Source organism: Rhinatrema bivittatum, chromosome 1 (genome assembly GCF_901001135.1).
Source record: "Rhinatrema bivittatum chromosome 1, aRhiBiv1.1, whole genome shotgun sequence".
Classification (NCBI taxonomy): domain Eukaryota; kingdom Metazoa; phylum Chordata; class Amphibia; order Gymnophiona; family Rhinatrematidae; genus Rhinatrema; species Rhinatrema bivittatum.
In genome coordinates, this window is record NC_042615.1 from 750,568,431 (window position 1) to 750,592,731 (window position 24,301).

The 24,301-nt window shown below is 46.0% G+C and overlaps 1 protein-coding gene across 2 annotated transcripts in view; it reads left to right on the top strand.

Annotated features, from left to right (window-relative positions):
• Positions 1-20,587, top strand: part of NUP155 (nucleoporin 155) — a 304,350-nt gene extending 283,763 nt beyond the window's left edge. For both annotated transcript variants that reach the window (XM_029578544.1, XM_029578554.1), the window contains 3 exons: positions 10,258-10,394; positions 18,636-18,742; positions 19,787-20,587. In XM_029578544.1, the coding sequence (XP_029434404.1) occupies positions 10,258-10,394; positions 18,636-18,742; positions 19,787-19,925 (383 nt within the window). In that variant the 3' untranslated portion in view covers positions 19,926-20,587. The remainder of the gene's footprint in view (positions 1-10,257; positions 10,395-18,635; positions 18,743-19,786) is intronic.
• Positions 20,588-24,301: the final 3,714 nt, after the last annotated feature.

Consider the following 24,301-nt stretch of genomic DNA (forward strand, 5'->3'; position numbering starts at 1 on the left):
CAAGCACCACCACGCTTTCTACCTATAAATCAACTCTTCAACAATACAAATCCAATACACTAAGATCCAAGAGGAACTATTACGCATCCAAGATCCACCACCTAGTCTTCGATGCTAAAGCCCTCTTTAGCTACGTTTCTAACCTCACACAAACAAGCCCTCCAGAAATAGCTCTCACCCAAGCTAAATCTAAAGCGGAAGAACTAGCAATATTTTTCAACAACAAAATCAGCAAACTTCTAACCCAGCTTCCCTCTAACACCGTTTATACATCAACCTCACCTCAGACCGCCGTCAACAACACCCGCTTAGCTGAACTGGAACTCACTTCCTCCATCGAGATCCAAGATATCCTACGGAAAATGAAACCTTCCTCTCACCCATCGGATCACATCCCCTCGAAATTGCTTCTATCAACTCCTGACGCCATCTCCAAATCCCTGTCAGACATCATAAACTGCTCAATACAACAAGGATCTTACCCAGATGACCTCAAAATGGCCTCGCTCAAACCACTACTCAAGAAACCAAACCTAGATCCTAATGACCCAAACAACTACCGACCGATCGCCAACCTCCCCTTCATAGCCAAGATCATGGAGAAATTGATGAATACCCGTCTCTCAAATTACATTGAAGAAAACAACCTCCTATTCCTATCACAATACGGATTCCGCAAAACACTTAGCACGGAGTCACTCCTCATCTCCTTAACAGATCACCTCATCTTGGGCCTTGATAAAGGTCAATCATTCTTACTGATCCTACTGGACCTCTCGTCAGCCTTTGACACCGTTAACCATTCCCTACTCATTAACCAGCTAGCCTCCTTAGGTATATCAGGCACAGCACTCTCCTGGTTCATATCATTTCTCAGCAATAGAGGATACAAGGTCAAGCTACAGAACAAAGAATCCTCACAACACCCTTCATCAGTAGGAGTCCCACAGGGCTCTTCCCTGTCTCCTACTTTATTTAACATTTACCTCACACCATTATGCCAACTTCTCACCGACCTCAACCTCAAACATTTCCTGTACGCTGATGATATACAGGTCCTGATCCCCATTAAGGATTCCCTCGCAAAAACGCTGTCTTACTGGAACACATGCCTTCAAAAAATTCAACTCCTCCTCACCAGCCTGAACCTGGTACTAAATTCAGGCAAAACAGAACTCCTACTCATCACCTCTGAGAACAGCACCATCATCCCAACACAGCAAGACACACCAACAATTACACAAGTGAGAGACCTAGGAGTCCTAATTGACAATCGTCTGAATTTCAAAGCTACTATCAACAAAACAACCAAAGACTGTTTCTACCAACTACAGGTGCTGAAAAGAATTAGACCTCTTTTCCATGCCCAAGATTTCAGAACCATACTGCAAGCAATCATTTTTTCAAAACTGGACTATTGTAACAGCATCCTACTTGGTCTTCCCGCCTCTTACACCAAACCGCTGCAGATGGTACAAAATGCAGCTGCACGAATACTGACAAACTCCAGGAGAAGGGATCACATAACCCCCATCTTAAAGAACCTCCACTGGTTACCCATACACTTTAGAATAATATACAAGGCCATTCTTACCACATACAAAAATATCCATCTACTGGCTCCCATTGACCTACAGATCCCTCTCCAACTACATAACTCGTCAAGACCGACAAGAGATGCATACAAAGGATCACTACAGGTACCACCGCCCAAATCCACCAGACACATCACGCTAAGAGATCGGGCATTCTCTACAGCCATTCCACCGTTATGGAACTCTATCCCCTCTAACATCAGACTGGAAACATGCATCTCAACCTTCAAAAAAAGACTAAAGACATGGATATTCATACAAGCATTCCCGGACTCAAACTAATATATCTCATCCTCGCCAATTCCTTATCTCCAATTACACCATGATTAACCATCTCCATTATTGTTTACATGTTTGAATTAATAACCTGTCCTTTCTCTTCTTTCTCTGCCAAGTTCCAATCTCCCTGTTATATGTAACTGCATTTTCCGCACCACTGTTTTTAGTTTATGTTTTATGATGCACCCCTGTTCTATGTGAACCAGCATGATGGGACTGCGTTCCCGAATGCCGGTATATAAAAACCCAAAATAAATAAAATAAAATATATACTGTGAATTCAGTTTGCTCTGTCTCCATCTGCTGGCAAAGGTGATCCTGAATTCATCTATCCTCATGCTAGGAAATGTTGAACCATAAACAACTTTTTACTTGATATTTTTACAGTTGATTCTCACTGAAATAATCTGAACTCATCACTTTAAATAAACACCTATCACTTTAAATATACACACCTATCAGTGTTTCTGAAATCTAGGGAGGTTAGTTTTCAAAAAGACTTCTATGGCTAAAGTATTGTTTTACCTGCAGAAATGGCACTTTAGGACACTGTGCAACGAATACACACAAAATTTGCACATGGGGAGAGATGTTCCCAGGGTTTGGGACTTGTGTGCATCCTTTCTTGATGTTTAAAAGTATGCACATAAATTCTCTTGGAAAAACTACTGGGAAGAACCTGGCGCATGCACTGATGTTTGGTATGCCAAACATAGGCTGGGCTTCTGAGGGATGCTTCCCTCATTCAGAGTTGTACAGATTTTTAATCCCTTCATTTTAGCTCAAAACGCAATAGGTTTATTGGTTTGCTGTCCACAGCCAAACCCATCCCTATGGCTGTTTCAGCTCAACACTGCATCAGGTCGAAGGCAAAAATAAACAAATGACAGTTTCCTAGCGTATAGCAGATGGACTCGGGCCCAATGTGTATAGTGTCCTTCTGATAGCAGTTGGAGACGGATCAGATTTCAATCTGACGTCAGCCCTAGTACATATACCCCTGCAGGAAGTGCAGCTCTTCAGTATTTTCCATCTCCATAGCAGTTAAGGACTCTATGCACGCTCGCACAGCATTAAAGTAATTTCACCAAAGAAAACCAAAAGAATAAGAAGAAATCTTACCTCTACAGACGAGCCCCGCTCTCCTGCGGTGACACCCATTGGGTCCCTCCCTGAGTTGAGAATTCCCGAGGTGATTTCTGCGATCCCTTGGAGGTAAGCCTCGGTCCGGCGGCCGACCCTCGTGGGGACCTAGCCCCTGTCATCGGGTGAGGCTGAGAGGCAGCGGATGCAACCTCGAGGCGGCAGTGAATGTATTTTCCCTCTCCCCCCGCAGCCAGAGACCGCCCGGAACGAGACTGGGAAGCGCCGAGACAAGGTAAGGTAGAAATCTAATTAAAAGTCTCCAGTTCCTGAAGCTTGAGGAGTCGCACAGGTCACCAGCCGAGACCAGTGCCACCGGGTTGATTTGCCCTAGCAGGGCTAGACCCCGGTTAGATCCGAGGGTCCTTCCTCGTGGAGACCCTCTGAGGTGGTCGCCATATTGTCCGCATGGTCGCCGTCACCATTTTGATCTGTTTGCCGCCCCGATCCGTGCGCACAAATCCCTTGTGTGCACAGACGACGCGCGTTGCCATGAGCTTACTGTGCCAGGCGCACAACTCAATCTGTGCGCACAACAGCGCGCACATCTCCCTGAGCGCGCAACAAACCTACGCACACAACTCAGACACACCGGAGTGCACAACTGTATTTTATGCGCACAAGCCATGGCACCACCGGAAAAGAAACTCAAGGCTCAGGGCCTTTGCCCAGCATGCCACATTAGAGCTGCACAGCATGAGGAGGCCACGGCCCTGTGTATACAGTGCGAAGAGGCCCTAGGGGATCCAACTCATGGCCCTCCCCAGCCGGTACCTTGTTCCAGCCTCTCGAACAGTACGCCAGACCTAGCATTGCACAGCAGGACCCCTCCTCAATTGGGGCTCCCCAGGGACAATGGCGCCCCTTAGTCTAGACCCAGCATCTATCTCCTGGGTGGAATTCTTCAAAGGTCTGCATACTTTCATCCACATGCAACCGGGGCCTCCTATAATACGGCCACAAGCTCTAACAGGACCTCAACATCCTGGGACCCTCTATGCTCAGGGAAGTGATCCCACCGTCCAGAAGCCCCACCTTCGGGGACACGGAGGAGGATTCAGAACCCCAGGAGGAAGGGGAACTCCCTCCGGGGACAGAGCCCTACCGAACCATGAGTTGCTTCTTCACCAAGGACGAGCTTCCAGACCTGGTCACACACAGCTTAAAAGAGCTTGCTATCCCGGGCACAAGTGTCTCAGGGGAACCTAATACGAACCCCGTACTAGAGGGACGCCGTCAGACCTCCCTTCATTTCCCACTATTACAAGCCGTCCAGCAACTAATTGACCTGGAATGGGATGCCCCGGAAACTATGTTCAAAGGGGGGCGTGCTCTGGCAGCCATGTACTCTCTGGACCCAGCTGCCAAAGATCTCCTGGCATGTCCGAAAGTGGATGCCATGGTCTGCACAGTCTCGAAGCACACTACTATCCCGGTGGAGGGGGGAGCAGCACTCAAGAATGCTCGACAGACGTCTGGAATCTATCCTCAAACAGTCCTTTGACGTCTCCGCTATGTCTTTACAGATCACGGCCTGCTGTGCTGTGGTGACACGTGCCTGCTTATCACAGACCAGAAACAACACTCCTGGGGAGGCCCTGAAACCAGCAGTATCATTCCTCGCGGATGCCGCTTCTGATCTGATGCACACCACAGCTAGAGTGTCATCCGCCGTGGCAGCCAGAAGACAAATCTGGCTCCGAAACTGGTCGGCTGACGCATCCTCCAAAACGAGACTCATAAGGATGCCCTTCGAGGGTACCCTCCTGTTCGGAAGCGAACTAGAGAAAATAGCCAACAAATGGGGCGTGTCCCCACTGCCGCGGCTACTGGAGGACAGGAATAAGAGAAACCAGCGACCCTTCCCCCGAACTTCCAGGGGCAGAGAATCACAGCGCTTCAACCCATATAGAAGCACATATCAAGCAGCCCGCCCCGCAGGCCGAAGCCAACAAAAGGGGAGCCAGCTCGGGCCCAGGCCCCCAGCCGCACCCCACAATGAAAATCAGTCGACCCGTCCAAAGGAAGAAGCCTTAGGGGGCAGACTTGCCCTATTCTACCAAAGATGGGATGAGAGAACTTCGGACAAGTGGGTCCTATCCATCATTCGAGAGGGATATTGCCTGGATTTCCACCACCTCCCTCCGGACAAGTTTGTGGAATCTCCCTGCCACGACCCTTCCAAGAGGATGGTAATGGAAGCTACACTGACTAGATTGCTAGCCTTAGAGGCTATAACACCGGTGCCTCCACAACAAATAAATACTGGACATTATTCCATCTATTTTATCGTTCCCAAGAAAGAAGGAACGTTCAGGCCCATCCTGGACCTCATAGCGGTCAACCGTCACCTGAAGATTCCTCGCTTCCGCATGGAAACCCTACGCTCAGTAATAAGGGCGATACAACCGGGAGAGTTCCTTATATCCCTGGATCTGTCGGAAGCCTACCTACACATTCTGATCCATCAAGAGGATCAGCATTTTCTACGCTTCACGATCCTGGACCGTCACTACCAGTTCCGGGCACTACCATTCGGGTTAGCCACTGCACCCCGGACGTTCACTAAAATCATAGTGGTGGTGGCAGCAACACTGAGGAAGGAAGGAATTCGCATACACCCGTATCTGGACGATTGGCTGATCAGGGCGAAATCCCCAGAGGAAAGTCACCAGGCGACCAACAGAGTCAAAACTCTACTGGAGAGCCTCGGGTGGGTGGTCAACACAAACAAGAGTTGTCTGCAGCCCTCCCAATCTCTAGAATACTTGGGAGTCCGATTCGACACCAAACAAGATAAGGTCATTCTGACACAGACAAGGAGATCAAAACTGATGATCCAGTTACGAACCCTGTTGAGCGAACTTTGCCCCACGGCATGGGACTTACCTACAAGTCCTCGGCCTCATGGCATCCACACTGGAAGTAGTGCCATGGGCAAGAGCTCACATGAGACCCATACAGCGCTCACTACCATCACAATGGAATCTACTGTCCCAGAACTACACCGTACGTCTTCAGCTCCCAGACAGAGTTCAGGCCCAAGTACAATGGTGGCTACAAGAAGGCCATCTGAGCCAGGGAACGAGACTATCCTCACCAACCTGGATCCTGCTCACTAAGGATGCCAGCCTACGAGGATGGGGAGCACACTGCCAGGAGCTAACCGCCCAAGGGCAATGGAGCAAAGAAGAGTCGGGATGGAACATCAATCACCTAGAAGTCCGGGCAGTCAGACTAGCCTGCCTACGGTTCAGTCACAGACTCCGAGACAAAGCGGTCAGAGTAATGTCGGACATCGCCACAACAGTGGCCTGCATCAACCATCAGGGAGGAACCAGAAACCAATAGGTGTCTCTGGAAATAGACCACCTATTGTCATGGGCAGAAGCGAATCTTCAAGAGATCTCGGCTGTCCACATCGTGGGGAAAGACAACGTCGCTGCAGATTACCTCAGCAGAGAAAGTCTACACCCTGGAGAATGGAGGCTGTCGACCACAGCATTCCAATTGATAGTAAACCGTTGGGGAACACCAACCATGGACCTCCTGGCAAACCGGTTCAACACCCAAGTGCCCAGCTTCTTCAGCCGCAGGCGGGAACCCAGTCCCAGGTAATCGATACCCTGGTACAGACCTGGCCACAGGAGACTGTTATATGCCTTCCCGCCGTGGCCCCTATTGGGCGCAATCATCCACAAGATAGAACACCACAGGAGACCAGTACTTCTAGTGGCCCTGGACTGGCCAAGAACATCGTGGTACACAGATATGCGAAGACTGCTGACAGGGAGCCCTCTCTCGCTACCCCTCCATACAGAGACCTGCTCCAACAGGGACCGATCTTCCATGAGGATCCAGCTCTATTCTCTCTTACGGTCTGGCCATTGAGAGGACTCGCCTGAGGAAGAGCGGATACTCGGGGGCAGTAATTGACACCCTTCTCTGAGCACGCAAGTTCTCCACATCCCTAACATACATAAGGATTTGGAGAGTATTCGAAGCCTGGTGCGAGGATCGCGACATCATGCCATACTCAGTCAAAATTCCTGCGATTTTGGAATTCCTGCAAAACTGACTACAGAAGGGATTGTCTCTCAACTCCATCAAGGTACAGGTGGCCGCATTGTCATGCTACGGAACCAAGAGCGAGCGGCAGCATAGCCTCTCACCCTGATGTCTCCCGCTTTCTGAAAGGAGTCAAGCAGATCCGACCACCCCTAAAGTGGCCGGTGCCTCTTTGGAACCTCAACCTGGTCCTAGATTTCTTAGCAGGAACCTCCTTCAGACCTCTTCGCGGCCTGTCTTTCCGACTATTAACATTGAAGACAGCCTTCCTGCTGGCAGTCTGTTTGGCCCGTCGTATATCCGAGCTACAAGCACTGTCCTGTCGGGAGCCATTCCTCAGACTCACCCCGGGAACCTTCCAGTTGCGCACAGTTCCGTCGTTCCTCCCCAAAATGGTGTCTCACTTCCATCTCAACCAAACCATCTGGCTACCATCACCAGATGAGCATAAGAATTTGGAAGAGGCTTGCAGTCTACGCCATCTCAACATCGGCAGACTCCTAGTCCAGTACCTGGAAAGGACGGAATCCTTACGAAAGACTGACCATCTATTCTTCCTTCACAGCGGGAAGAAATAAGGGGAAGCGGCCTCGCGAGCAGCTATAGCCCGCTGGATCAAATAAGTCATCAAGGCGGCCTACGTAGAAGCAGGCAAGCCACCGCTTTTACAAGTCAAGGCCCATTCCACTAGAGCGGAAACCAAGATGCTGTCACCCGCCGAGATCTGTCGGGCGGCAACATGCTCCTCCATCCATACCTTCTCCAGGTTTTACCGCCTGGATGTTCAGGCTCGGGAGGACACACATTTGCAAGGGCAGTACTAAGTGGGTCACGGGCAGCCTCCCACCCGGTTCGGGAGTAGCTTTTTTACATCCCATTGGTCCTGAGTCCATCTGCTACAAACTAGGAAATGGAGAAATTACTTACCTGATAATTTTGTTTTCCTTAGTGTAGACAGATGGACTCAGCATCCCACCCACGGCTGCCGTTATTCATGGAATCCTCGAGTGACATCACCGACAGCAAGTGAGTCATGGGTAAGCCATGCCTTTCTCCAACTAGAACACCCATCCTACCGGGTTTGACATTTCTCGGTTGAGGGCACTGGCTGTCTCCAGCTATAACCAATTCAACCAGTTCAAATTAAATAAGTTACCCAAGTTATAAAGTTAATAAAGTTATTCAAATTATTCAGTCAGACATATATCCACAATGCTTTTCAAGGAGAATACTGAAGAGCTGCACTTCCTGCAGGGGTAAATGTAGAGATGCAGGCCTTTTCTCTTCTGTTGGCAAACCACGGAGGCTGAAGGGCCTGCATCAGCACTTCTCACTGAAAGGCCTACATTAGCACTTTTCTCTGAATCTGCATAAACATTCTCAGTATTTTGCTTATCTCGTTCTGAACAGACACAGAGTCTGCATTTCTTAAGCTCTTGTTTTTACAGACTTTACTCTTAGTACAAATAACTTTTTGCCCTAGATACAGTATGCTTGCTTGACACAGAAACCGGCACAGCATGAGAGATTGTAGCCATAGCAACGTAGGTATGCACGCAGACAACGTGTACCAGCACGTAGGACGTATTAACCAATCATATACTGTATAGTAGATGCTGTGGAATTCTGTAACTGGATATAATAAAACCATCATCAGAGGATGATCGGAGGATGATGGCGCCATAAGAATCCTGTCTGACGTGTCTCTCCTTTCCCTGCGTCTAATGCGTCGCTACAGGTAAATGTACTAGGGCTGATGTCAGATTGAAATCTGATCCGTCTCCAACTGCTATCAGGAATACACTATATCCATTGGTCAGGAGTCCATCTGTCTACACTAAGGAAAACGAAATTATCAGGTAAGTAATTTCTCCATTTTAATCTCTTCTAACTCTACTGTTTGTTTGTGTGGCAGCAAATAAATAAATGGTAATTTTGAATGTCTCTGAAAAAAAAAACTGCAGCAGGCTGGCAGCCAAACAAACGGCAGTTTTAAATTATTCTGACAAACCTGCAGCAGTGTGTTTGCTACACAGTTCATATCCAAGCAACTCCCCAAAATTTCAACAGATCGCTTTACTTTCTTTTATTACAGGGGTTCCTCAGTTTCCATCGGTGCCTTACTTGGCCCAAATCAGAGTTTGTATCTTCAGGACTAATCTGCTCAGAGAGCAAGAACTCTTTCCTTCTCTTCCTCCTCCTGATCTAGTCAATTCCTCTCTACCTCCCCACTCTCAGGTGTGAGACCGAAGTCTCCACTATCCCTGTACTCAAAGGCTCTGCTCTCAGAGCCACACTAGATATTCCAGTCCAGCTCATTGCTGGGAAAAGTAATTCTCATACTCTGTTTTCTTGCTGTGGGAGTTCTTGGTCTTATCAGGTGGGTTTGCATTTTGGAGCGGAAAGTTTCAATTCCCTTGTGCCCCAGCAACCTAATACTAGGATGAGAGATCCACATTGCCCTACTAACACCTGTTATTGTATATACATACAGTTTTGCTAGGTTAATTTACAAAGCAAACTTAAATGAACTAGTTTGCTTTGAAAATTGGTGTAATTTGTGCGCTTAGTGGCCCAGTTTGCTTTGAAAATTGGTGTAATTTGTGCGCTTAATGGCCCAGAATGTATGCAGCCTATTAAACATTTCCCCCATTATGTATATAGAAATAGACATTTTCTGTTTAGAATTTTATTTTATCTTGGTTATTCTAAAAAGGCACGCACTGTATTCATTTCTGTAAGTATTTCTAATTAATACTGACTTGTGTGAACCATTATTTGAATTCTTTCAACAAACCATTGTGAAAGTGCAATTAATCCATGAAAATATGAATAAGAAGAAAAGAGGAAGGATGAGAATGGCTGAGAGATTCTGAATGACAATAACCAAGGAATGTCAAGAAGGATTCTGGGAAATGAGTTTTGATAGACATTTAGAGAAGTTGTGACTAGATGCAGAGCAAATGTTTGAATACTGATAGTTCCAAAGGTTTATGGCACCCAGAGTTGACACAGTAAGATGCACAGTGATTCTGGATGCTGGAGAAACAAGCTGGAGAGAAGAAAATGCATCAAGGCAATGAGATGAGACACAGCGAGTAGCCAAAGCTGAAGAGATCTGGGAGACTATGAAAATCTGGATTAACATTTATTGCCTTTTTTTCCCCTCCAGATTCCATAATACAGTTTCTTGAACAGAGAGTGTGTTCTTTAAACTGGGATGTGGGGTTTGTAACATACACCTTACAGAAAATCGGAATGCCACTGCATAAGCTACTCGAAGTTTATGATCATCTGTTCAAAGCACGGGTAAGAAAACAACACAGATGTAGTTCCACATTTTGACCTATGGAACGGGAGTGATAAGTATCATTCCAAAACCTTTGCAGATACTGTCAATAGAGTACATTTGTCTCTCCTCACTCCCTCATTTCCAGCTCAATCAGAATAGGCCTTCAATTGGGCTATAGTGCCATGAACCCTGATTCACAACATCACAAGGGGTAGTCCCCTATTTTTATATCCCTCTCACAAATGAGCCCAGCCATTACAGTGATGGTCTTCATCCAGAAACCACAAAAATTGCAGCTTCCTCTAGAATCCTAGCTAATGTGAACCTTAAGTCTGGCCACTAGAGTCCTCATTGAAAAATGCCATAGCTCCTTCCCCACAGAGCTGCAGCAACCCCAGTCATTGCCATCCCAGGGAAGAGAATCCCAGCCTGGGATATGAACCCAGGCCTTCTACATAGCAGTGTATAGCACTTGCCACTTGAACTATGAGGCCGGCCCCAAGTTTATAAACATGCCATTCCTATAGAACAAGGGGCAAACAAAAATTATCTCACCACAGTAGGAAATATTGTAGAAATTGAGTGGAGCAAATGAGAAACACCAAGAATTAAATTAATAAAACTAGTACTAATAGCTGAAAATAATAAAATCATGAAATTTTATTAAAGGTATAATAAACTTAAAAACATCCTAAAGGTTCTTTAAAAAATCAGTCTAGCATTGCTATGTTCCCTGTACGTACCTGGATCAGTCCAGACAGTGGGTTATATCCCCCGACCAGCAGATGGAGTCAGAACAGAGTTTGAGAGCGTCAGCATATTTATTTATTTATTTAATATTTATTTCTATACCGGACTTCACGAATAGAATTCACATCAGGCCGGTTTACATGGAACATAGGGGGTAAACAAGTGTAACCAAACAAGAAGGCTGAAGCAAGCAAAGTTACATAAAACAAGGGCATTGAACTTGGGGGCTAAAGTAGCCAGGAAGAAAGGTAGAGCGGAATTAGCAACAAATAAATATTATAAAACGGGTTATGAGATTAGTAATTAGAGTGAATGAATTAGTAACATATAGAGTAGTGCACCCTCTGCTGGAGCTCAGTATTCTTCTGACTCCAGCAGATGTGAGTGGGGGGATCCACTAGCTCCCCCAGATTGACAGGGTTTCTTCATTTTTGGTTATTTCTTTCTTTTTCTCCACAGTATTTCCCTGTCTTATGTTTCTCCATTTTGGATCCTTAAAATTAAAAAAAAAAAAAAAGACTTTTCAATTTTTGAGGAGGCGTGTGTCTGTGGCTCGGCCCTCTCTATTCTGTACTCCTTTCCTCTTCCGTTGGGATAAGTGGAAGTTTTTTGAGTTTCTTTCTCCACAGGTTTGCTTCTTTTTGGTGGTGCCCCATGGATGCCGGTGGTTCCGGCCGCTCCACGCGTCGTATGTGGGTCCCGTTGTTCGCAAGCTCCGCCCGCGGGTGTGTGCTCAACTGAAACGGGAGTTTTCCCCCGCAGTTCCTGGACCCCTTCGGCGGGTTGTTAGGGCCATTCCAGGCCCCCCCGCGGCACTAGCTTGTTTTTGGGCCCCCCCCCCCCCCCCCCCCCGAGGCTTTTTTCCCGGTGCTGACATGCCGCGGTCCTCGAGGTGTGAGGCCTGCGGCGAACCGGGGAATCAATTTCTGAGGGAGGGGCTTTGTGAGCGGTGCTTCCCCGACAGGGAAGGCACCCTGCAGTCCTCCGGTGCGATTTCGGACCTGCCTCCTCCTCAGCCCGGGCGGCGCGGGCCGGCCACGACGCCGCCTTTGGCGGGAACGGCGCCATTTTAGGGGGACAGCGTGAGACGGACTCGCTCCCAGATGCAGACAGGATTGGTTGCACTGGCTCTCAACAGGCTTTGCCCCCGGCGGGGGGTTTGCCCGACCGGGGCTCCCAGGACGGTCCCCCCCCCAGGGATTCCAATCAGCTCCCCGTTTTTCTCACCTGATTTTATTCTGGCAATGCACATGGCTTATTTGCAGGGTATGGGAGCGCAGGCGCCGAATCCCCTGGGGGCCCCTCCCCCCAAGGTTCCTAAACTTGCTGTTGGTCTCACCGCCTCGCCCGTTATGCCTGGATCCCTGCCGGGTCCCTCTCCCGTGCCACCCTGGCGTACCACGGGGGCAGCTTCACCGGTGAGAGACGACTCCCCGGAACCCCCGGAGGCGCATCCGGATGGACATACGGAGGGGGACGACCCTCGAGCCCTACGGATTTTTCAAAAAGAAGATCTGGATGAACTCATCCACCATATTATTCAGGAGCTGGACCTCGACCCACCTCCAGATCCGCCGATCCCTGTGGCTCCTGCCGTCGCCACCTCTTCTCGCAAAGGGGATCCAGTACTTGCCGCCCTCCGTCCTAGGGCAAGGGCTTTCCCTATCCATGAGTCCTTCCTACAGCTTCTCACCAGGGAGTGGGACACTCCCGAGGCGTCCTTGAAAGTCACACGCGCCATGGAAAAGCTATACCCGCTCCCTGTGCATTTTTTGGATCTTATCAAGGTGCCCAAGGTGGATTCAGCGGTGTCGGCAGTGACCAAGAGGACGACCATCCCGGTCACGGGTGGAACGGCCCTGCGGGATACGCAGGACCGTAAACTAGAAACCTTCCTCAAGAGGGTCTTCGAAGTCTCCGCCCTAGGTATGCAGGCCGTGATGTGCAGTTCGCTCGCGCAAAGGGCCAGCTTACTCTGGGTACAGCAGCTTCTCACCTCTCAGGAGTTGCCCCCCGAAGAGGCCGCCCAGGCGGACCGTCTGGAATCTGCCATAGCATACGGGGCGGACGCCTTGTATGATCTCTTTCGCGTAATGGCGCGGTCCATGATTTCGGTTGTAGCAGCCCGACGGCTCTTATGGCTTCGCAACTGGGCGGCGGATGCTTCCTCCAAGTCGAGCCTTGGCTCCCTCCCCTTTCGGGGGAAGTTTTTATTTGGAGAGGACCTGGATCAGATCATCAAGTCACTGGGGGAAAATTTGGTGCATCGGCTGCCGGAGGATAGACAGCGTTCCTTCAGGTCATTTTCTTCCGGTAGAACCAGGGCCAGGGCACAGCGACGTTATAGGTCTTACCGGCAGTCCGGTTCCCGGACACAGCCGACAAGATCCCAGCCTTGGTCTCGTTCCTTTCGTGGGCGGAGGCCCGCGAGAGAGGGTCCAGGGCAGGGAAATCCGCCCACAAAGTCCTCCCAATGATGCCAAAGGAGCCCACTTCTCACCTCCCCGGATCGGAGGCCGCCCCATAGACTTCTACGAGGAGTGGGCAGTTATCTCCACGGACCAGTGGGTGCTGGACACCATAAGAGACGGTTACGCCTTGGAGTTTGTCCGCCCCCCCGAGGGACCGGTTCATCTTCTCCCCCTGCGGTTCGGATCTCAAGAGGATAGCGGTTCAACAAACACTAGACCGACTGCAAGAAATAGGGGCCATCGTTCCCGTCCCCTTCGAGGTGGGCTTGGGCCACTATTCCATTTACTTCATCGTTCCCAAAAAGGACGGTTCCTTTCGGCCCATCCTGGACTTGAAGGAGGTAAACAAGGCCCTCAGGGTCAGCCGGTTCTGCATGGAGACTCTTCGATCAGTGATTGCCGCAGTGCACAAGGGAGAATTCCTCGCTTCACTGGATCTCTCGGAAGCATACTTGCACATTCCCATCCTGCCGGCTCACCGGCGGTATCTTCGCTTCAAGATTCTCGTTCAACACTTTCAGTTCAAGGCGCTTCCCTTCGGTTTGGCGACCGCACCTCAGACCTTCACAAAGATCATGGTAGTGCTGGCGGCGGCCCTCCGCAAGGAGGGTATCCTAGTACATCCGTACCTAGACGACTGGCTGATTCGAGCGAAGTCCTTCTCACATGGTCAGACCTCAGTGGCCAGAGTAGTACAATTCCTACGCTCTCTGGGCTGGGTGGTGAACCTTCCAAAGACTTCCCTTGTGCCCTCGCAACACCTGGATTTCTTAGGAGCAAGCTTCGATACCCAGCGGGGTATGGTGTTCCTGCGCCAGGACAAGGCGCAAGCCTTGAGGGAGCACGTGTCTCGGTTTTCGGCTTTGGAAGAACCAACCGCCTGGAATTATCTGCAGCTCCTGGGAGTAATGCCCTCCACCATCGACATGGTACCCTGGGCGTTTGCGCACCTGCGTCCACTGCAGGCATCCCTGCTATCCCGTTGGAAACCAGTCTCCCAGAAGTATCAGGTGATCCTGCCGCTTCCACCATTAGCCAGGAAAAGCCTGGATTGGTGGCTTGTCCCCCTCGCATCTGGTTCGGGGAGTCTCACTCGAGGTTCCCAATTGGGTGGTGGTGACCACCGATGCCAGCCTCGCGGGATGGGGCGCCATCTGCGAAAGAAGCGCCACGCAGGGGACTTGGACGCCAGAGGAGGCAAAGTGGCCGATCAATCGCCTGGAAACGAGAGCCGTGCGTTTCGCTCTCCAGCGTTTTCTTCCCCTGGTGCGACACAGAGAGGTGAGGATCCTCTCGGACAACGCCACCACTGTGGCCTACATCAATCGTCAAGGGGGGACAAGAAGCAAGCATGTCTCCCTCGAGTCAACTCCCCTGATGGAGTGGGCGGAGAGCAATCTCGTCCGGATAGCGGCCTCTCACATCGCCGGGGTGGACAACGTTCAGGCGGACTTCCTGAGTCGTCAACAGCTAGACCCCGGCGAGTGGGCTCTCTCCGACGAGGCAATGCATCTCATCGTCCGTCATTGGGGGACTCCACGCCTCGATCTAATGGCGACCTTTCTCAACGCCAAGGCTCCACGCTTCTTCAGCCGCAGAAGAGAGCGCGGCGCGGAGGGGGTGGATGCCCTCGCCCTTCCGTGTCCGTCGGATCAACTGCTCTATGTGTTTCCTCCTTGGCCTCTGGTCGGCAAGGTTCTCCGCAGGTTGGAGGAACATCGAGGGACTGTAATTCTCGTCGCCCCGGAATGGCCCCGTCGGCCATGGTTCGCAGATCTACTTCAGATGAAGGTGGACGGCCCACTTCGCCTGTCCCATCTTCCTCATCTTCTGCGTCAGGGGCCGGTATTTTTCGAGCAGGCAGAACTCTTCTGTCTTGCGGCCTGGCTTTTGAACGGCGCCGTCTCCGCCACAGAGGCTACCCGGAGACAGTGATCTCAACGATGCTTCCTTCCCGCAAGCCTTCGACCTCCGTCGCTTACGTTCGAGTTTGGAAGGTCTTCGAAGCCTGGTGCTCCGACCGCGGGGTCCAAACCATGGAGGCGACTGTCCCGCTGATCCTTCATTTCCTACAGGATGGTCTGGATAAGGGTCTCGCCTATAATTCGCTCTGGTTCAGGTGGCGGCCTTGAATGTCTTGGTACAGAAGGACTGCTCTCTACCCCTTCAGCCGGATATCGCACGTTTTCTGAAGGGTGCCAAACACCTACGGCCACCGGTCAGGGTCCTTTCCCTTCTTGGAGCCTCAACTTGGTGCTGCGAACGCTGTCGGGCTCTCCTTTTGAACCCCTGAGGGGGTCCTCCCTCAAGGACCTGACCCTCAAGACGGTTTTCCTGGTAGCCATCTCTTCTGCTCACCGGATCTCAGAGCTCCAAGCCTTGTCCTGCCGGGACCCTTATCTGCGTTTCTCCGACTCCGGGGTTTCCCTTCGTACGGTGCCATCCTTCCTACCAAAGGTGGTCTCGGCCTTCCACGTCAATCAAACGGTGGAGCTTCCAGCGTTCGCTCCAGAGGAACCCCGGTCTCTCCGGCTCCTGGACGTCAAGCGTGTGCTGCTCCGTTACCTGGAGGTTACCAATGACTTCCGGGTATCCGATCATTTGTTTGTCCTCTGGTCAGGACCGAGGAGAGGTTCTCAGGCATCCAAGACGACTATTGCGCGCTGGATAAAGGACACCATCTCATCGGCTTACATTGCGGCGGGGCAGGTGCCGCCTCGCAGCGTGTCGGCTCATTCCACGCGATCCCAAGCGGCGTCCTGGGCGGAATCTTGCTCCGTTTCCTCCCAGGAAATCTGCCATGCGGCGACGTGGAAGTCGTTGCACACTTTTTCCAGACAGACTACACCTGGCGCCTCAGTACACGGGTTCTTTTGGCGATCAAGTTCTCCGAGCAGGTCTCTCAGGACCCCACCCGGTTTAGGGAAGCTTGGGTACATCCCACTGTCTGGACTGATCCAGGTACGTACAGGGAAAAGAAAATTATTCCTTACCTGCTAATTTTCGTTCCTGTAGTACCATGGATCAGCCCAGACGCCCGCCACTAGGGGTTTCATTAGGTCCTGCTCGGATTCTTCCAGGTAACTTTCATTCTGTTTGTCTCTGATTATTGTTACTGTTCACAGCTCCTCACAAGTTGACTGTTGGTGGTCCCGTTGACCGTTTGTTTACTTATATCTTTCTCTGTTCCTTTTTGGGAACGGATCTGGATCCAAAATGTTGTGTTTTGTTTTTGGGCTTTGCTATGCGTAATACTGAGCTCCAGCAGAGGGTGCACTACTCTGTATGCTGACGCTCTCAAACTCTGTTCTGACTCCATCTGCTGGTTGAGGGATATAACCCACTGTCTGGACTGATCCATGGTACTACAGGAATGAAAATTAGCAGGTAAGGAATAATTTTCTTTTTTGGCTAAATTAGCCTATTTCTAGGGAAGGATTGCTTTGAAAAAAAAAAAGAAAAACTAATAAATGTATTTAAAAACTGATGCTCACCCAAATTTACAAAAGTACATGAAAGTATAAGATATTTTATTCAAAAACAATAAAATACATATAGGTAAACACAACAAAATCTAAAAAATATATTAACACGTAAAACAAAACTGCATTTAACAATTTCTCCACATCAAATAAAGACACATTTTCCACACAAACCCTGACACAAGCTGTGTTTCACCTTTGGCTGTTTTGCAGAGGCTATAAATCCAAATGTAATATATTTTAATAAATGTGTGTCCACTTGAAAAAAACATAAAGGGTAAATATAGAAAAGTGTAATTATCAATCATATCAGCAGAATAAACACATTATTTACATAATTACATAAATAAAGGGGAATCATGGTGAACAAATTTGAATGGCCTAATCCCAGTGTATTTTGCTACAGAGCCTCAACAGAGGCACCTAAAACTAAAAGTATGCAATAAATCATTAATACACTCCTCCAGACTAACAGAAAAAACCTCCTAGATATACAATCTATCATTTCAATCAGTGAAAGAAATTCCCCAATAAGACCAAATGCCTTGCCGTAATCGAAATCTACGTGGACCAAATCAAAATTAAGCTTAGAAAAGTTCTTTAAAAATTGCTGCATATACATCAAATAGCCTCCAAATTGCATATCATTAATGAAAATCCATCTTGAGATACTGTATAGCTCAAAAACAACCTACATTCTGAAAGTATCGGCATTTTAAAGTTCTACCATAAAACAGCTGGTAATCCAAAGGGCTAATTAAAGAGGTGCAAATCGAAAGCCAATCAGGTTAAAGCCTCTGCATCCCCACTATGCAATTCAATTACAGCATGCAAAAGAATACTTTATATGATTAAACAGTCCTTATAGATAGTGCTCAACTCCTTGCATCCCAGGGGGTCTTAATATGCAGATAGAATAGTGGACTTTTATTAAAATATATTAGTTTTTTTAATTAAAATTAAACAGGTTATATTAACGCAGCATATATTGAAAATAATGAGGTTTTTAAATAAAGCTTCTCTATCTGTATAAGAGAGATGCAAAATACAATATAATTTGATTTAGGGCTGGCAGTATGGAGCTGTAAGCCTAGAGATACTGATGACTTCGGTAATTTAATGACTTCGGTAATTCAGCACTGTTATTGTATTATATGCTTTATGGTTGTAGGGTATGGTATTGTAAAGTTAAATTAGATACTTCAAAATATTATTTATATGTTAAATACTAATTGATGGTCCATGGTTTGTACAGCATTTGTTCTGTCAATCCTGTTAATTGTAATTTTTGCTAATTAATTACTACTAAGAATGTCAATTGTAAAGCCTGTTGCTAAGTTACTGTTAAATGTAAACCGCGGTGATGTATTTCTTTACGTACTGCGGTATATAAAAATCCTTAAATAAATAAATAAATAAATAAAAATAATTGGTACTGTTCAGCCTAGGGTTGTTTTGCTTTTCAAACAAAATCATTTCCATTTTAGAAATGTCAAAACCTAGTGAAAAGAATGTTGAACACTGAATATTTACATGTTATATAAATATTTTACAGGATCCCTATTGGAACAGAGTGAAAAAGCCCTTACACCTTTTGGAATGCATCCATGTGTTGTTATCAGAATACGTACAAGATCCCAGCAAGGCGTCCAGTTTTGAAAGGTATCCCGCTTTACTGCTGATCTGAAGTATTCTGTAACTATTGTGTTCCAATTTTAAAGGATATGATGGTCATCAATTGCCTGAAGCTGATAAAGCTTGAGAAAATCCTAGGTTATGATTTCTATTTAGCTGACCTGGTCACCAGAAGTCAGTCTTCCTGGAAACTTTTATAAATTGAGAATTTTGTTTGAATCTATGCTGCAGAAGCTTTACCAGGATGTTGTAGTGAGAACTAAAAACAATATTTCTATGATGCCTACTTTTGTTGGGATGGTCTGGTTAAAATTGAAAATTGTATAAACTGGGCTTTCCTTACATATTTTTATTTATTTGGATTTAGCTCATTCCTTTTTCATTGGTAGCTTAAGGAGAATTACATTCAGAGGCCAGCACATACTGTGCAGATTTTAAAAGCTGCCTGGATACAAATGAATAGTTAAAAAATAAATAAAGGGGCTTGGGCGGGGCAAGGGTGTTTCTGGATTTTAACTTGAAATTAGTGCGCAAATACACGCGTATGTGCCAAAGTCCCCTGCTGTGTACCTTTACTTCTGATATGGATGGCATGTAAAATAAAAATAAATAGATTGGCAGAGTTTTAAGGGTTGGAGCTAATAGGGAAGAAGAAAGGTTATTAAACTAGGGGGATATATGTTTAAGCCTGCATTCTTTATAATGTTATTTAGATGTAGGAATCAGTGGACATTACAGGAAGGCACAGTTCACAGTGGGCAGATCAAATGGGCTTATTCGGACTTATTTTTTTGCCATCATTTACTATGTCCCTTTATAATTAGGAGGTATAATTGTCACTTCTAAATTAACAAGGTAGAGAGTCATTTTTTCTTTCTTTCATCATGTATTCTATAAGCTAAGTTCATGTCAAGCATTTGCACTTTGTTGTACTTTTTGGATAAAAACAAAGTGCTGCTGTTAGTGCATGTGTCCTGTTTCCCAAAAATTCTTTTTCCATCATTGCTGCTTTTACAGTTTCCTTTGCATCTCATGCACAGCAAATAGTTACATGTTCACCTTTTTTCACAGGCGTCGCTTCACCACGCTTTGCTTGGATTCTGTTTGCTGTTATCTTGTTGAACTCCAATCTATGAACCCCACGGAAGTGCTACAGAGTACCATTGGGAATTTCAAATCCCTGCAGGCTAAACTGGAGCGGTTAAATTGAAGAATGCTGATAGCATGGGGGTGCTGTCTACCCAGAAACCAGAAGTTGTATAAGATACAGTCTGCACTGGAAGGAAGGTGCTTAGGAGTGAATGGCATGGAGCAAATCAAAACATCTCTCTAACATTTCTTCAGATCCAATTCAAACCTTTGTATGGTGTCTCCCATATAGAGGGAACATACTTGACAGGAATGCAGAAGACAAGGACATAAGCAAAGGCTTGAATCTGGACCCAAATGATTTCTCTGCTCTTACAAAGTTAGCTACACAATGAAAAGCACTGATGCCAAATCATGAGCTTGTAATATTGCTGGTGAATTTTCTACAGACATGTACCTCTGGAATAAGTTGTGTTGTATACTTCTATGTTCCAAAAAAGATTGCATTGTAGAAAAGTGGGAGAAAGAAGGAAGGAAGGACATGCTCTATATACTAAAAGTAAATATTTTACAGAACAGCTTGCATTGGAATGATGGACCCTGATGTTACACTGATCAGCTGATGCAAGGGTCTTTTGTTGGTGATTTTTATACTGTTTTGTAACTGCTGACTACCAGGAACATTTTGTACACTAAAGAGCAAGGAAAAAAGTAGTTTCATTCAACATGATTTTTTGTTAGTAAAACATGTAAAGACTATAAATAAATTACTTTAAAACCATGTATTGAATTTTTTTTATGTTGGATGCATTTCTAGTGATGAAAAATGATCTTGATTATGTATAAAAGAATAAACGAGTATTTCTTTTAACATTTCAAACAATTTAGATGCTGTGCAAAGCATGGTTTTTTTTATACACCATTTTCAATGTGCCTTATTGTTTTTATATAAAATGATAAATTCTGGCTCTAGATCCAAATTGATTTAGTTTTCCTTCACTTATGGGAATGCCAAATTCTCCTTCATGGCCCTGCATTTCCTTTTGAACTTAGTAGAAGTAGGTCAAAAAGTAAATATGAAACTGTTGCGTACATGTGTAGATCTAACTGATCACATCCTAATGTTTGTCCAGATGCAGGTCTGGTTTGATGCTAAATTTGTTCAGCTTTATATCTATATTTCTACAGATCTTATTCTGAAGTTCAGGGGGATTATCCATTTTATTTGCAGCAGAAGTGACACAATGACAGATATGGCCCCATTCAACTGAGTATGGAGACAGGTGATTCTAAGTAAAATGACATGAGAACAAATGTGAATCCAACTGATAATTTATTTGCATGCTGCTTTTATACTCTTTTTAAATGAAGGAAGGCTCAAGGGTTAAAAGCTTTCAGTATTTTTATTTGATAGCTTTTCTCACCTGCACATGTGTTTAGAATCTGCTAGCAAGAATAAGATAGTTGGAACAGATTCTGTCACACTGAAGTATGAGGCAGGGTAGTAGTACTCACACTGGTGGAAATGGCTGTACACTTTGATTAAAGAAAAATGATTAATGCTGTCTTGGACATCCCTTGTTTTTTTCTCTCAGAATATAAAAACTCACTTTTTATTGTTTTGGGAACATTTTCCCTTGTTTTCCCAGTTTGAAAAGGATCACAACTTCTATTTGTTGCTAGACCAGGATATATTCTTCTGCAGCGCCTGAGAAGTCTATTACCCAACCATATTTGTGGTTGCCCACTGCACTCTCTCCTTAGAGGCTAGGTAGGCAATTTTATCAATCCAAAAAACAGGAACATTGAAATTGATAAAGACTATATACATAAATCCTTCCTCTCCACTTAAACTTCCTCTTATTGTAACTTTAACTTGGAACTTTGGGATCAATGGTTTCCCAGTTCAGTAGACAACTCACTGAATATTATAATTCCAGATTCTGAATTTAGCTCTATAGTCCTAAAAGTTCTTGTTCCTAGCAAGAAACAGCTTAAACCCTAAAATAAATAGAACATTCAAATACATTTGTATAATTATACTATATAATTTCAAGGTTTTTATTTGACCACTTTAACTTAAAATCAAGATAGTATAGTAATAATGTTGTGTGCTGTGAACTATCTAAATCAGGAGGCTGGCAACTCATGGCTTCTGGGGCTAGATTTAAACGTAGGCACATGCCTTAGGTGCCCAAAAACTGGAACTCTTCCTTTCTGGTGTTGAAACCCCTCACCCCCACTCCTCTGCCTATGGATGCCATAATTTTAAATCCGGTCCTGGTGATTCCTGAGCCTTATGTGACCCTTTTAACACCTCGGTGCAGCTCTGCTGGCCCTACAAAGAAAAAAGGTGGCAGCTCACGTAGCCAATTTCACCTCCTTGTTTTTGTTCCCCACATGAACTGCTGAAGAGAAGTCAATGTTGTCAGCCTGTTGAAGGAGAAGGTGATAGCATCATCACCAGCCAATAATGCCCCCTCCACCCACACAGGCTGCTGAAGGCCTTATTTTCTTCAGCACTGCCCATGCAAAACAAAGCAGAAGGCAGTATTTTCAGTCTGCACTGTCTTTCTTTTCTCTTCAATACCTCCAGTCATGAAGACTGGATTTGAGAAGGAGACTTCGCCCCAAACTGGCATGAAGGAGGAAGAATTGTGTGGCCAATGTGGGTGAAGTGCCTGAAGGTGAATTCTCTGGGAGGAGGCAGCATTCCTGTTAAGTGAGAGAGAGGGACTGCTGAGTAGGGTAGAGAAGAAAGAGATGGACTACAACGAATGGGGGAGGAGGAAAAAGAGAGACTGCTGAAGTCAAAAAGCTTGAGAGACAATGCCTGCTGGGATTGGGGAGAGAAAGTGACTGTTGGCGGTACGGTAAGGAGGAAATTGTAGTTTACATTAATTTTCTGACTTATGACTGATGTAGTGTTTGAAATATTTTGGACAAAAAAAAATGAAATGGCTCTTCTAAAGTGAAAGATTAGAGACCCCCGGTCTAACTGCTGCAGTAAAATTACAGGGAGCTGAAATCAGAAAAACACTCACTTGGCTGCCTGATCCAAGGTCTATAGGGGGGAAAAAGTCTTTTTTTTTTTCTGAAAGGGCTGGTAGTCTGTTTCCTGATAAATACCTAAGGGGAGAGAACTTCATAGAACAGAATCTGGCAGAAGTTTACAGATAGAATACTCTCACTGAAGGAACACAGTTTTTTTCCACAGCTGAACCCAGTATCAAAGAGGATCATATTCTTCTAGATAAATTACTCAGAATATTGCTGTGGTATTTTAAAGTATTTTGCTTATCTCCAACTTTCCCTAGGAAATATTCTTACTCATTTTCTACCAAATGCTGCTGCTGCTTCTCCTCCTCATAGAATACTGTGTGTCCCTTGGTTACAGTTAGAAATGGCCAAATTGTTTGCAAGGAGACACACATTGCTACCTGTTCTTGTGGCCAGTTAAGTTGAAAAATGTAAAGTTAACCATATTATAGATTGCTTTCTTGGTGATATTCTTCTGAATTTCTGTATTGCATGCTTTGAAATCTCTCTCTTTTTCCAAGTTTTGATATGGCTAGTCTGTATTAAGTAGCTATGTTTGTTAATTTAAAAAAGGCTGGTCTCTACAAGAATTACTCAAGTTTCAGAAAACCTCCCTCCCAGACAGCATCCAGACTATCTCCCCCAGATGATTGAGAAATCCATGAATAAATGGTTTACAATGGCCTCTGGTAGAACAAGACATGACTATATGTCACCCAATTTCCCTAACTATGCAGGATCTTGAAAATCCAACCCCACTCCCACAGAGAAGTCGGACATCCAGGATTCAGAAACCCTGTGATGAAAAGATACCCACTCTCCTTACCTTTACTTTTACATAATACCTTTTCTCATGGGATAACGAAGAAACTCCAGGGACAGAAAATGAGGTGATATCTGAAAGGGATGTAGTTACCCTGTGTCCCCAGAAACACTTAAATATTAACAAAGGTCATAAAAGGAAGCTTCTAGTGGGAGACTCTATCATCAGAGGTACCAATTTGGGTAATAATTTTGATGGGGACACATTAAATACCTTCCAGGATCCTCAACTAGTAGAAATGCCAACCAACCCAGATAGTCAATGCAATTACAGAAGAAAGTAGAGACTCCAGTATCAATGTTATCCAACTGGGGACCAATGACCTTACTAAACATGGTATCCTTGAAATACAGAAAGATTTCCAAAACCTAGCAATGAAGATTAGACACATAGCAAAGACCATTGCCTTTTCAGAAGTATTACCTGTTCATGGAAAGGGGAAGAATAGGCTCTGCTGTATAAGATAACTTCAATGTTTGGCTCAAAGCATGGTGCAAATCAAGTGGTTTTAGTAACATTGGTGGATGGGGCCATGTATAGAATAGGAAAAGTTTATACTGTAAAGATGGTCTACATTTGTTCTTGGCTGGAATGAGGATGCTACATGAGAAATTGAGCATATACTATGAGGCATT